At 40.1% G+C, this 14,903-nt stretch overlaps 1 protein-coding gene across 7 annotated transcripts in view; it reads right to left on the bottom strand.

Annotated features, from left to right (window-relative positions):
• The window catches only part of RABGEF1 (RAB guanine nucleotide exchange factor 1), a 121,531-nt gene that overhangs the window by 8,979 nt on the left and 97,649 nt on the right, over positions 1-14,903 (bottom strand). For 6 of the 7 annotated variants that reach the window (XM_037815339.1, XM_037815340.1, XM_037815344.1 and 3 more), the window contains 2 exons: positions 14,571-14,827; positions 8,421-11,027 (listed from right to left, as the gene is read on the bottom strand). In XM_037815339.1, coding sequence (XP_037671267.1) covers positions 10,629-11,027; positions 14,571-14,827 — 656 coding nt within the window. In that variant the 3' untranslated portion in view covers positions 8,421-10,628. Of the gene's footprint in view, positions 1-8,420; positions 11,028-14,570; positions 14,828-14,903 lie in introns of those variants that run through there. The other variant, XM_037815341.1, reaches the window with a different exon arrangement.

The raw sequence follows: 14,903 nt of genomic DNA, 5'->3' as shown, positions 1-14,903 counted from the left end.
TTTTTTTATTATTATTATTTTTTTTTAATCATCATTTTATTGAGATATATTCACATACCACGCAGTCATACAAAACAAATTGTACTTTCGATTGTTTACAGTACCATTACATAGTTGTACATTCATCACCTAAATCAATCCCTGACACCTTCATTAACACACACACAAAAATAACAAGAATAATAATTAGAGTGAAAAAGAACAATTGAAGTAAAAAAGAACACTAGGTACCTTTGTCTGTTTGTTTGCTTCCCCTACTTTTCTACACATCGATCCATAAACTAGACAAAGTGGAGTTTGGTCCTTATGGCATTCCCAATCCCACTGTCACCCCTCATAAGCTACATTTTTATACAACTGTCTTCGAGATTCATGGGTTCTGGGTTGTAGTTTAATAGTTTCAGGTATCCACCACCAGCTACCCCAATTCTTTAGAACCTAAAAAAGGTTGTCTAAAGTGTGCGTAAGAGTGCCCACCAGAGTGATCTCTCGGCTCGTTTTGGAATCTCTCTGCCACTGAAGCTTATTTCATTTCCTTTCACATCCCCCTTTTGGTCAAGAAGATGTTCTCCATCCCACGATGCCGGGTCTACATTCCTCCCCGGGAGTCATATTCCACGTTGCCAGGGAGATTCACTTCCCTGGGTGTCTGATCCCACGTAGGGGGGAGGGCAGTGATTTCACCTTTCAAGTTGGCTTAGCCAGAGAGAGAGGGCCACATCTGAGCAACAAAGAGGCATTCAGGAGGAGACTCTTAGGCACAAATACAGGGAGGCCTAGCCTCTCCTTTGCCGCAACCGTCTTCCCAAGGGTAAAACTTATGGTAGAGGGCTCAACCCATCAAACCACCAGTCCCCTATGTCTGTGGTCATGTTAGCAACCATGGAGGTGGGGTAGGCGAATACCCCTGCATTCTCCACAGGCTCCTCAAGGGGGCACTACATCGTTTTTTTTTTTTTTCCTTGTTTGTCTTTTTTCTTTTTTTTTTTTTTTTTTTTAACTTTCCCTTCTTTTTTCAAATCAACTGTATGAAAAAAAAAGTTAAAAAGAAAACAAACATACAATAAAAGAACATTTCAAAGAGACCATAGCAAGGGAGTAAGAAAAAGACAACTAACCTAAGATAACTGCTTAACTTCCAACATGTTCCTACTTTACCCCAAGAAAGTTACATACTATAGCAACATTTCAGTGAACTTGTTCCTACTACATCCATCAGAAATTAACAGACCATAGTCATTTCTGGGCATCCCCAGAACGTTAAATAGCTTATCTGTTCTTCTTGGATTATTGTTCCCCCTTCCTTAATTGCTCTCTACTGCTAGTTCCCCTACATTCTACATTATAAACCATTTGTTTTACATTTTTCAAAGTTCACATTAGTGGTAGCATATAATATTTCTCTTTTTGTGCCTGGCTTATTTCGCTCAGCATTATGTCTTCAAGGTTCATCCATGTTATCATATGTTTCACCAGATCGTTCCTTCTTACTGCCGCGTAGTATTCCATCGTGTGTATATACCACATTTTATTTATCCACTCATCTGTTGATGGACATTTGGGTTGTTTCCATCTCTTGGCAATTGTGAATAATGCTGCTATGAACATTGGCGTGCAGATATCTGTTCGTGTCACTGCTTTCCGATCTTCCGGGTATATACCGAGAAGTGCAATCGCTGGATCGAATGGTAGCTCTATCTCTAGTTTTCTAAGGAACTGCCAGACTGACTTCCAGAGTGGCTGAACCATTATACAGTCCCACCAACAATGAATAAGCGTTCCAATTTCTCCACATCCCCTCCAGCATTTGTAGTTTCCTGTTTGTTTAATGGCAGCCATTCTAACCGGTGTTAGATGGTATCTCATTGTGGTCTTAATTTGCATCTCTCTAATAGCTAGTGAAGCTGAACATTTTTTCATGTGTTTCTTGGCCATTTGTATTTCCTCTTCAGAGAACTGTCTTTTCATATCTTTTGCCCATTTTATAATTGGGCTGTCTGTACTATTGTCATTGAGTTGTAGGATTTCTTTATATATGCAAGATATCAGTCTTTTGTCAGATACATGGTTTCCAAAAATTTTTTCCCATTGAGTTGGCTGCCTCTTTACCTTTTTGAGAAATTCCTTTGAGGTGCAGAAACTTCTAAGCTTGAGGAGTTCCCATTTATCTATTTTCTCTTTTGTTGCTTGTGCTTTGGGTGTAAAGTCTAGGAAGTGGCCTCCTAATACAAGGTCTTGAAGATGTTTTCCTACATTATCTTCTAGGAGTTTAATGGTACTTTCTTTTATATTGAGATCTTTGGTCCATTTTGAGTTAATTTTTGTGTAGGGGGTGAGGTAGGGGTCCTCTTTCATTCTTTTGGATATGGATATCCAACTCTCCCAGCCCCATTTGTTGAAAAGACCATTATGGCTCAGTTCGGTGACTTTGGGGGCCTTATCAAAGATCAGTCGGCCATAGATCTGAGGGTCTATCTCTGAATTCTCAATTCGATTCCATTGATCTATATGTCTATCTTTGTGCCAGTACCATGCTGTTTTGGCAACTGTGGCTTTATAATAAGCTTCAAAGTCAGGGAGTGTAAGTCCTCCCATTTCGTTTTTCTTTTTTAGAGTGTCTTTAGCAATTCGAGGCATCTTCCCTTTCCAAATAAATTTGATAACTAGCTTTTCCAAGTCTGCAAAGTAGGTTGTTGGAATTTTGATTGGGATTGCATTGAATCTGTAGATGAGTTTGGGTAGAATTGACATCTTAATGACATTTAGCCTTCCTATCCATGAACATGGAATATTTTTCCATCTTTTAAGGTCCCCTTCTATTTCTTTTAGTAGAGTTATGTAGTTTTCTTTGTATAGGTCTTTTACATCTTTGGTTAAGTTTATTCCTAGGTACTTGATTTTTTTAGTTGCTATTGAAAATGGTATCTTTTTCTTGAGTGTCTCTTCAGTTTGTTCATTTCTAGCATATAGAAACATTACTGACTTATGTGCATTAATCTTGTATCCCGCTACTTTGCTAAATTTGTTTATTAGCTCTAGTAGGTGTATCGTTGATTTCTCAGGGTTTTCTAGATATAAGATCATATCATCTGCAAACAATGACAGTTTTACTTCTTCTTTTCCAATTTGGATGCCTTTTATTTCTTTGTCTTGCCGGATTGCCCTGGCTAGCACTTCCAGCACAATGTTGAATAACAGTGGTGACAGCGGGCATCCTTGTCTTGTTCCTGATCTTAGAGGGAAGGCTTTCAGTCTCTCACCATTGAGTACTATGCTGGCTGTGGGTTTTTCATATATGCTCTTTATCATGTTGAGGAAGTTTCCTTCAATTCCTACCTTTTGAAGTGTTTTTATCAAAAACGGATGTTGGATTTTGTCAAATGCTTTTTCAGCATCTATTGAGATGATCAATTGATTTTTCCCTTTCGAGTTTTTAATGTGTTGTAATACATTGATTGTTTTTCTTATGTTGAACCATCCTTGCATGCCTGGAATGAACCCCACTTGGTCATGGTGTATGATTTTTTTAATGTGTCTTTGGATTCGATTTGCAAGTATTTTGTTGAGGATTTTTGCATCTATATTCATTAGGGAGATTGGCCGGTAGTTTTCCTTTTTTGTAGCATCTTTGCCTGGTTTTGGTATTAGATTGATGTTAGCTTCATAAAATGAATTAGGTAGTGTTCCATTTTTTTCAATGTTTTGAAAGAGTTTGAGTAAGATTGGTGTCAGTTCTTTCTGGAAAGTTTGGTAGAATTCCCCTGTGAAGCCATCTGGCCCTGGGCATTTATTTGTGGGAAGATTTTTGATGACTGATTGGATCTCTTTGCTTGTGATGGGTTGGTTGAGGTCTTCTATTTCTTCTCTGGTCAGTCTAGGTTGTTCATATGTTTCCAGGAAATTGTCCATTTCTTCTACATTATCCAGTTTGTTGCCATACAGTTGTTCATAATATCCTCTTATAATTTTTTTAATTTCTTCAGGATCTGCAGTTATGTCACCTTTTTCATTCATTATTTTGTTTATATGGGTCTTCTCTCTTTTTGATTTTGTCAGTCTAGCTAGGGGCTTGTCAATCTTGTTGATCTTCTCAAAGAACCAACTTTTGGTGATATTTATCCTTTCTATTGTTTTTTTGTTCTCTATGTCATTTATTTCTGCTTTAATCCTTGTTATTTCTTTTCTTGTACTTGGTTTAGGATTGGTTTGCTGTTCATTTTCTAGCTTCTTCAGTTGATCCATTAGTTCTTTGATTTTGGCTCTTTCTTCCTTTTTAATATATGCGTTTAGTGCTATAAATTTTCCCCTTAGCACTGCTTTTGCTGCATCCCATAGGTTTTGGTATGTTGTGTTCTCATTTTCATTCGTCTCTATATATTTAGCAATTTCTCTTGCTATTTCTTCTTTAACCCACTGATTGTTTAGGAGTGTGTTGTTTAACCTCCAGGTATTTGTGAATTTTCTAAGTCTCTGATGGTTATTGACTTCTAATTGTATTCCATTGTGGTCAGAGAATGTGCTTTGAATAATTTCAATCTTTTTAAATTTATTGAGGCTTGTTTTATGTCCCAGCATATAATCTATTCTGGAGAAAGTTCCGTGAGCACTAGAAAAGTATGTGTATCCTGTTGATTTGGGATGTAATGTCCTGTAGATGTCTGTTAAATCTAATTCATTTATCGGATTGTTTAGGTTTTCAATTTCCTTATTGGTCTTCTGTCTGGTTGATCTATCTATAGGAGAGAGTGATGTGTTGAAGTCTCCCACAATTATTGTGGAAACATCAATTGCTTCCTTTAGTTTTGCCAATGTTTCTCTCATGTATTTTGTGGCACCTTGATTGGGTGCATAGACATTTACGATTGTTATTTCTTCTTGCTGAATTGCCCCTTTTATTAGTATGTAGTGGCCTTCTTTGTCTCTCAAAACATCCCTGCATTTGAAGTCTATTTTATCTGAGATTAATATTGCTACACCTGCTTTCTTTTGGCTGTAGCTTGCATGAAATATTTTTTTCCATCCTTTCACTTTCAGTTTCTTTGTGTCCCTGTGTCTAAGATGAGTCTCTTGTATGCAACATATTGATGGTTCATTTTTTTTGATCCATTCTGCGAATCTATATCTTTTAATTGGGGAGTTTAATCCATTTACATTCAACGTTAAAACCGTGAAGGCATTTCTTGAATCGGCCCTCTTATCCTTTGGATTATGTTTGCCATATTTTTCCCTCTCTCTATTAATATCCTTTATTGTACCCATACCGAATCTCTTTAGTACTGAACCTTTCTCCAAGTCTCTCTGTCCTGTCTTTGTTTCTCTGTCTGTAGGGCTCCCTTTAGTATCTCCAGTAGGGCAGGTCTCTTGTTAGCAAATTCTCTCAGCATTTCTTTGTCTGTGAAAAATTTAAGCTCTCCCTCAAATTTGAAGGAGAGCTTTGCTGGATAAAGTATTCTTGGCTGGAAATTCCTCTCACTCAGAATTTTAAATATATCGTGCCACTGCCTTCTCGCCTCCATGGTGGCTGCTGAGTAGTCACTACTTAGTCTTATGCTGTTTCCTTTGTATGTGGTGAATTGCTTTTCTATTGCTGCTTTCAGAACTTGCTCCTTCTCTTCTATGTTTGACAGTGTGATCAGTATATGTCTCGGAGTGGGTTTTTTTGGATTTATTCTATTTGGAGTTCGCTGAGCATTTATGATTTGTGTATTTATGTTGTTTAGAAGATTTGGGAAGTTTTCCCCAACAATTTCTTTGAATACTCTTCCTAGACCTTTACCCTTTTCTTCCCCTTCTGGGACACCAATGAGTCTTATATTCGGACGTTTCATATTATCTATCATATCCCTGAGGTCCATTTCGAGTTTTTCAATTTTTTTCCCCATTCTTTCTTTTATGTTTTCATTTTCCATTCTGTCATCTTCCAGGTCACTGATTCGTTGTTCAACTTCCTCTAGTCTTGTACTATGAGTGTCCAGAATCTTTTTAATTTGGTCAACAGTTTCTTTAATTTCCATAAGATCATCCATTTTTTTATTTAGTCTTGCAATGTCTTCTTTATGCTCTTCTAGGGTCTTCTTGATTTCCTTCATATCCCGTACTAGGGTCTCATTGTTCATCTTTAGTTCTTTGAGTAGCTGCTCTAGGTGTGTCTCTTCTGGTCTTTTGATTTGGGTGCTTGGGCTTGGGTTATCCATATCGTCTGGTTTTTTCATATGCTTTATAATTTTCTGTTGTTTTTGGCCTCGTGGCATTTGCTGACCTTGATAGGGTTCTTTTAGGGTTTGTAGACCAGTTGAAGTCCTTATCTCTAATTTATCAGATCTACAGCTTCGTGGAGTACACTTTCTCTAACTAACCAGCAGGTGGCGTCCACGAGCCACCTGTTCTCCACAAGCCAGTTCTCCCCTGCTTAGCCTTTTTGGTGAGTGGGGGAGTGAGTCTTGTGGGGCCCAATTGGTGTCCCAAGCTTGCGTGTGTAGTTGGTGTTGCCTGCCCTGTATGTGGGGCGTGTTTCTGGGCAGTCGGGGAGGGGGGGTGGCCCTAACAATCAAATCTCCCTGATGATCCTAGAGTTTTAAAGCTACTGCAATAGTCTAATCCTTCAGTTCAGTCCTGCCACAGTTTGGCTCTGCCACTGACCCACAAGTCTTTGGTATTGGCGTATGGCTCCTGAGACCTGCAAGTGGGCCCCTCTTCCAGGCTGTGCACCCCGGGTCCTCTGTTGAGGGATGACTGTGCTATGTCGCAGGTGAGTGCCGTCCCCCCAGGGCAGTTCTGGGCTGCTGGGCTGTGTTGGGAGGCTCCCAGTCTGCTCAAATGATGGCTGAATGGGGCTCTGTTAATTCACACTGCTCCCCCTTCCCAGCTCTGGGACATTCAGCTGAGGTTGCAGGGAAGGCTAATGTCCACGCCCAGTTTTGTGGTGTGTGCCTGTTATTTGAAGCACTTCCGTCACACTGGGTTGTCTGGGGCAGCTCTGGGCTATGGGGCTGGCTATGGGCAGGAGTGTTTCCTGTCCACCAGGATGGTGGCTGTGAGCGGACACCCCCCTTTTCTTGGGAAGTTGTGTTGTTTAGTGAATTTTCTCAGCCACTGGATTATTGCCTTTTGTCTCAGAGCTCTCTTAGTTCTGCTCTTGACTTGACGTGCCCAAATTTCAATTCTTTGAAGCTTTCTGTATTGAGCTTCTTAGAGTAATTGTTTTAGAAAAAGCAAAAAGGATTTAAAAAAAAAAACAAAAAAAAACAAAAAAAAAAACGGCCCTCCTCAGAGATCTAATGGGTTATTGAAATGCTAATAGACAAAGCAACCAGGGCCATTAAGGAAAAGTGCCCAGGGCAGAGAGATCAGCCTTGCTTCGGGATTTGCATATGCGCCTCAAGGCCTGATCTCCGCCCTTCCCCTTTCTGTGTTCACCAGAACTCCAAAAATCCTCTGCTTTTATTTTGGAGTTTTTCGTGTTGTTTTTTTTCTATGCCTGTCTCCTCTCTGCTGGGCTGGCTGCTCTCAGAGTCTCTGGTGTCTGGCCTCAGTCTATCTATGGTTGGAGTTTGAATCAGTAGAATGAGTTTCCGGTAAGAGCAGCCACTGCAATTCTCCCTTCTCCTTCCTGGAGCTGACAGCCCCTCCTCCCCCGGGACTGAGCCTGGCAGGGAGGGGCGCGGGTCCCCTGGCCGCAAAAACTTACAGATTTCGCTGATCTCAGCAGTTCCACGTTTTCATGAGTGTTGTATGAAGTATGCCCAAAGACAGATTGCTCTGTGGTGTCCAGTCCACGCAGTTCCTGGCTTTTTACCTACTTTCCTGGAGGAGTAACTAAAACATACAGCTCACCAGTCTGCCATCTTGCCCCGCCTCTCTCCTCATCTCTTGCATCATTTTATATCTTGCGATTTTTGTGAAATTTAACATTAGTTTAATATCAATTGTACAAATCATCTACAAATAACAGCTAACATGACCACTTACCATTGCTAGGTAGGCACTGTTCTAAATCAGTTCACCCTCACAACAACCCCATGAACGAGGCACTATTATTACCTCCAGTTCACAGCCTAGGTGTCTGAAACATGACAGACTTGCCGAAGGCCAAAGAGCTAACAGGTAAGTAGCAGAGTCAAAATTCAAATTCAAATCTTAGCCTTCCAGCTCCAGAGTTCATGTGCTTATCTCTATACTGATTAGATTAACTCTTTTCTCTCTACCTCTACTTCTCTTTGAAGACTCAGTACCTTGGGCACAACTTCAAGAACAATGTAATTGTGGTGATAGCTATTCTTGTCTTGTTCTTAATTTTAATGGAATGTCTCTGGTGTTTCATTATTAAGTACGAAAATGACAGCTGCAGCTTAAAAAGGAAACCTTTGTAATATGAGAATATTAAGAATGCATATTCTCCCAAGATAAAGAGCCAAAAATCATTCTATTTGGAAAAAAGGGATGAATCGTGAAACTTTATTGATAAGGACTTCTGTTCCAAAGGTTTGTTCCAATCACATGTAATGGCGCACAAAATATCAACAGTGTTGTGTTTGGAAAACGGAATCTCTGGCCATAAAATTGATGCTGACTTAAGAGAAATAAAAGCTTCTGCATAAGGCAAGAGTCCGTATATGAACAATTTGACTGACATGAGATAAATACAAAAAAACAAATTCAACAACTTACTTTCAAGATACGCAAGGAACCAAATGAAGTCAGTTTTTGTGGGAGGCTGATATTTAACAAATACAAGGTACAACTAAAAGAACTGTGTATTTCCAAGAGAATTAAGACTATGTATACCTGGATTAGCACCTAGAAAGTACATAGAAAACACAGGAAAAAAGAAAGGGAAGCTTCCTACCAAAAGCCTTTTGGGCCCAGGATATTCTAACAGCAGGTTCTCACTGGCATCTGATAGTTCCTCATGACCCTCCACGTGAGCTTGGCAATCAGCTGACCAGGTTAACTACTCTGTGTCTTCAGTGCTTTATGACAACAGATGTGCCAAGCTTGGTAGATTTTACAAGTAAATTTAGGTAAAGGATAAAAAGTTTTATACTTATCCTAGTTTTATTCCAAATTTACTGCACTACAAATTTGTGGTAGGAAAGTATTGAGAAAGCAAGAGAACTTTTCTGAACTGCTTGTGTGAGGTGATATTGTTCAAGAATGGTGCCTTGGGGAATCACTCACAATTTCACAGGTCCACTGATAATCTGTAGAAACCACTGATCGGAAGAATCATAAATGGCATAAAAAAAGTTCCAGGAGGATAGAAAAAATTCCACAGAGCAGGTGGCTACAGAGCCTCACTGAATTAGGTATCAATTAACATTATAGTGTGCATTTCATGCAATATTCTTTGGTTACTTCAAATTAACCACCAAGAGGAAAACTCCCTTCTGTGCTTATAATATAGATCAGTGGTTCTCAACTGGGGGCAATTTTGCACCCCAGGGGACATCTGGCACTGTCTGAAGACAATTATCCACAACTGGGGGTGGAGGACAATGCTACGGGCATCTAGTGGGTAGAGGACAGGGATGCAGCTAAACATCTTATGATGCCCAGGACACACCCCACAACAAAAAATTCTCAGGCCCCAAATGTCAACAGTACTGAGGTTGAGGAACCCTGAACTAGGTTTACATGACATGTGTCTGGGCTGTCCACAGTCAAAAGTACACTATGGAGGCCGAAAGGCACCTCCTGTTCTTTACAACTTGGAGGGATCCCCCAACAGCTCTTACCATCAGAGTCCCATTCACTCCTTCATCTTCCATTTCAGACCCAGGGCCAGCTCCTCTGTTAAAGAGTTCATTAAATATTTGCTGAATGAATGGGGCGGGGTGGGGGGTGGGAGGTAGGATGCAAGAAGCATGGCTCAAAATCTTCAACGACAACAGTGAATTGTAAAAATTACTCTGAACCTCAAGGGTGTCATAGTTTCTAACTACACACGATCCCAAAGTTAGGGCTAACATATTATTCAAAATGGAGCCAACATTTTAAGGAGCGTATTTTCTAAACACTTCTAGATTCATTTTAGTGGGGCAAACCAAATAAAATGGTGTGAAAGGCAAATAGTCAGTATTCTCATTCCATTTTAAACCAACAAAATAAATACATGAAAAGCCATGCACAACAAACACTATTCTTTTTTTTAACATATTTACAATTTTACATATTTACTTATCAATATATCTTCTATCTTTACAATTACAAAATTATTTCAAACTGTGGAACAGTGGTACCATTGAATTCCCTTAAACATATACTTTGTAGCATTCATTTTATCCTTTAAAAGGCAATTATTTACCTAAAACCAAACCACAGTACATGCCATGGAGGAAGCACATAGGAAATCATGGAGAAAAAGCATATTTAGATAAAATTTTCACTCAAACTTAAATCAATCTATTTCAGTAACTCAAATAAATAGTATTTTATTATTTACTAACCTTTCCCTGCTGGAAAAACAAAACAAAACAAACAAACAAAACAACTGCCCCCCAAACTTGTACCTTTAAAAATGTTCTGGTATTTATAAGCAATTAAGTTATATCCTAGATCCAATCAGTGGACTGTAGTAAAGGGCTAGCTCCAATTTAGGTTCAAATAAATACTATCAATGTAAATTTTCATCATCCTGCATAAACTTGAGGTTGCAATGGTGGAGGAAGTTTATCATTTTCAACATTTTCAGAGTCAATAGCTGCTAAAGATTGATTTGGGGGCTTAATTTCAAGTGGATATTTCTCAACAATGTCTTGAACCTCTTTTGCAATTCCATCTGTCCAATCTATTAGGTCTTTTTCAAGTTTCTTGGCTTCAGTCATGATCCTTTCCTGTCGTTCATTCAATTGAGACAGGAGATCCAAGTTCTTATACATTTGCTTAACACCTAAGCAAGCATCTGGAGACCAGTTCTCAGATTCTTGCTTCCTGGGAGAGGTTTGGCCAGACATGTAGCGATCAAAATCCTCCTGACTTAAATTCAAAGACTGAGCATCTAATTTCTCAATGAAAGCCACAGCACAGCACTACAAAAAGAAGAGAATGTTATTTATTACAGTGGTAGCAGGAAAGCTACAAATATTCAAACATATTCTTTTAACATACTGGTTAAAAGAAAAAGCTTCGAAATCAGATGACCTGAGTTAATGTCATGTCACTAACAGCAACAGACGTGTGACCATGGGGAAGTTACTTAAGCTTTCTGAGGTTTCCACATCTGTAATATGGGGGAAATACTGCCTGGATTTATGGTGAGAATAAAACAACACAACACATGTAACATGCTGAGCTCACAGAGCCTGGTCTGTGGTAAGCAATGAATAAATGCAACAGTTATTAGTACAGAACTGCTAGGGCAAATGCCCAATTAAATAGACATCTGATAGTTCGACTTTCAGACACTGACCAAATTTTTCTACAGTGAGCATGTGCCATTATCATACTTTAAAAAAAGGGTATTTTTATAAGAAGACACTCAAGATAAACAGGGGAAACCAGTCAGCTGTCAGGATTTCTTCTGAGAAACCCATTAACAGGATCCTTCGTTATTATTCTCAAAAAGGCAAATCATCTCTATAAGGAACATTTAACAAATCTATTATAAGTGATCAGTCTGATGAAAGTAACTCAAGAACATGCCCACCTGATCCTTCCACACCAGCTCACACAGTGTGTGTGGAATTGCTGCAGCCCATCTGTTACCTGGAGAGACTGAGCTAAAGTTCCTGGCTCAGGTGAATGGATACGTGGCATTGCATGGGAACAGGGAATGTAGGAAAAGAAAAAAACATTTGATGGGGAAGCAGTTCCAGTTTTGAGCAAACTGAATTTGAGGTGTAGTGAATGTCTGGGGCTGGAGCTCAGCCTGAAGTCAGGACAGGTGACAGTCCTGTGTCCTGGAAGGAGGCAGAGCTCTGTGAGCAGAGACAGCCCAGGAAGAGAGATCATGGAGGAAAGAATCCCAGGGAACAACACAATTCAGGGGAGGTGGAGCTCACAAAGCCTACAAAGGGACAAGGAAGAAGGAGTGGGATTGTGGAAGCCAAGGGTCAAAAGTTACAAAACAAAGGTGTATTCGAGAATGTTAGAGAAGTAAAGTAAGATGAAGACTGACAAGTTCCCATCGGATTTGGTAACTGGCAGATCTTTTCCTTTTGCTAGAGTAGTTTCACTGGAGCAGTGGGAGTGGAAGCCAGACTCTGACTCAGGCAAGAAGAGGATGAAGAAAGAAGGTACAAATGCAGTTAAGGCTGTATGTTGAGCTGGTAAGCTGCTAAGTGGGGGTGAACCAGCAGCCTCTACTGTCGACAATTATGGCTGCCCCCAGCACCTCCTGGTCCTGCTTCAATTCTCCTGCTGCAGGTCATGCCTCCACCTCCACCCTTCTCAGGGATTTCCACATCTCCTGATACTTTCTGGATAAAGAATTGAAACCAAAAGGCTCTTCTCTAGCAGTCAAAAGTACATGTTCTATTTATGCTACAAAATATGAGTATGTCTAGTCTCATCCCATTCAGGTTACTTATACTTTTCTGAGGAACACAGTTAAAACAACCATGTACCTGGAAGGGATGAAAAACTCTATAAATAACAGAGCAAGCATCATTTTGAAAAAGACAACTCTGTAATTTGGGCAGATAATAAAAAATATATTTACAGCCTCCCCCTCCCCAGCCCCGAGGATCTGGGGGAAGGTGCGGATGTGTTGGACATCCTCACCTGGACTGGTGTTGATGTTGTCACAAACATTGGGACTGGCAGTTTGATGTACTGAGCCCTCGAGCATGGGACTTGCCCTTATGAAGCTCACTACCACAAAGGAGAGTCTAAAGTTGTATGTAATGGTGCCTAAGAGTCTCCCCCTGAGAACCTCTTTGTTGCTCAGATGTGGCCCCCTCTCTCTCTAACTGAGCCATCTCGACAGGTGAACTCGCTGCCCTCCCCACTACGTGGGACCCAACTCCCAGGGGTGTAAATCTCCCTGGCAACGCAGAGTATGACTCCCGGGGATGAATGTGGACCCGGCATTGTGGGACTGAGAGTATCTTCTTGACCAAAAGGGGGATGCAAAATGAGATGAAATAGTTTCAGTGGCTGAGAGATTCCAAATGGAGTCGAGAGGTCACTCTGGTGGACATTCTTATGCACTATATAGATAACACCTCTTAGGCTTTAATGTATTGGAATAGCTAGAAGTAAATACCTGAGACTACCAAACTCCAACCCAGCAGTCTGGAATCCTGAAGACAATTACATAATAATGTAGATTACAAGGGGTGACAGTGTGATTGTGAAGACCTTGTGGATCACACCACCTTTATCTAATGTATGGATGAGTGGAGGAATGGGGATAAAAACTAAAGGACAAATGGGGTGGGATGGGGGGATGATTTGGGTGTCCTTTTTTCACTTTTATTTTTTATTCTTGTTCTGGTTCTTTCTGATGTAAGGAAAATGTTCAGAGATAGACTGTGGTGATGAACGCATAACTATGTTATCATACTGTGGACAGTGGATTGTATATCATGGATGATTGTATGGTGTGTGAATGTATTTCAATAAAACTGAATTTAATTTAAAAAAAAAAAAAAAAAAAAGATGACTCTGAAATCCCTTCCCCTGCAACCATCCTCCCAAGATGTAGGCACAAGGGGAGCAAGCAGCTGAACACAATAATGGGCAGGGCAGGTCCAGGTTTTGAGGGACCTGAAGCTTATACAATTTGGGGAACCCAGTTTAAGAAAGAGAAAAAAATGACAAATACACAAATAGGTACAAAAGAGAATACAAACTTAGATTGTAAAAAGAAATCACAACTTCTGGGGCCTAGGAGATTCAAGTACCCATCTTGAGATCTTTTTAGGCAATTTACTAGAAATACTACTTCACTGCAGCCTGCCTTCTCCTCCCCACCTACCACCCTCTACAATGCTTAGCACAGAAAAGCGAGCAAATAAGGAATCCAAGAGGCTTGAATTCATTAGTGTCACAGTAAATCTAGTCTGAAGCAGATAAGCAGAAGTTTAGCAGTCAGTAAAAGGAAGTGTTTGGCTTTATAACTTGGATATACATAATTTAATACCATCTTGCCTAGAATCAATTACCACCATAACAAAATGATAGCTGAAAATCATTTCACATCCTCTATTCTGACCCTTGCTTGAAACAGCTCAGCACTCAGTTTGAGGTAACCTATATAAATAATACACAAAATTAATCTTAACTCTTTAAAAAATGAATCAAAGGCCAAGATTTGACTCATTCATGGTTGAAATAGCCCAACTAAAAGAATGGCTCCTACACCCAGACCCCTGGGAAGTGATGCCCAACAGTAGCAGAAACGTGTCAGTGTGGCTGTCATCCATTTTCCAGAAGATAACACAATCTCTGGTCAGGTATTGGGTGGTGGTGTGTTTTCACGGCCTGGTCACATGAACTCCGTGACATGAAGCCAGCACCCTCTCTCAGCCATGCTGACTCCTCACTCAGGCCTGTGTGTGACCTGTCACACCCCTAAAATAAATACCTTTGTGGTTCTTCTCCATAACACCAAGGAATCAAGTACTTACCAGATTGGTGAAATAGTAACCATCCTCTCCAGTCATTAGTCGGCTCGGGTTACAGAAGCGGGTGATATACTGGATATTGGACTGAAGGCGTGGGGGGTTGCCCTTCAAAACAATGTAGATGAGAGTGGGTAAGAAGTCATCTGCGGAAGCTGGTTCGTTCTTGGTGATCTTAATGGCATTGAAGATGTGCTTGCTGCACTTGGTGATGCAAGCCAACTTATCTCGAGGCACGCGCTTCGAATCCATTTCAATAATATCTATAAAGCAGAAAAGACACTGCTTTTGATGAGAAAACAATTGCATAAATGAAACAATAGTATAACCAGTTTTTCC

Source organism: Choloepus didactylus, chromosome 21, assembly GCF_015220235.1.
Source record: "Choloepus didactylus isolate mChoDid1 chromosome 21, mChoDid1.pri, whole genome shotgun sequence".
Lineage (NCBI taxonomy): Eukaryota > Metazoa > Chordata > Mammalia > Pilosa > Megalonychidae > Choloepus > Choloepus didactylus.
The sequence above is the reverse complement of the archived record's forward strand: the minus strand, read 5'-3'. Positions and strand labels throughout refer to the sequence as shown.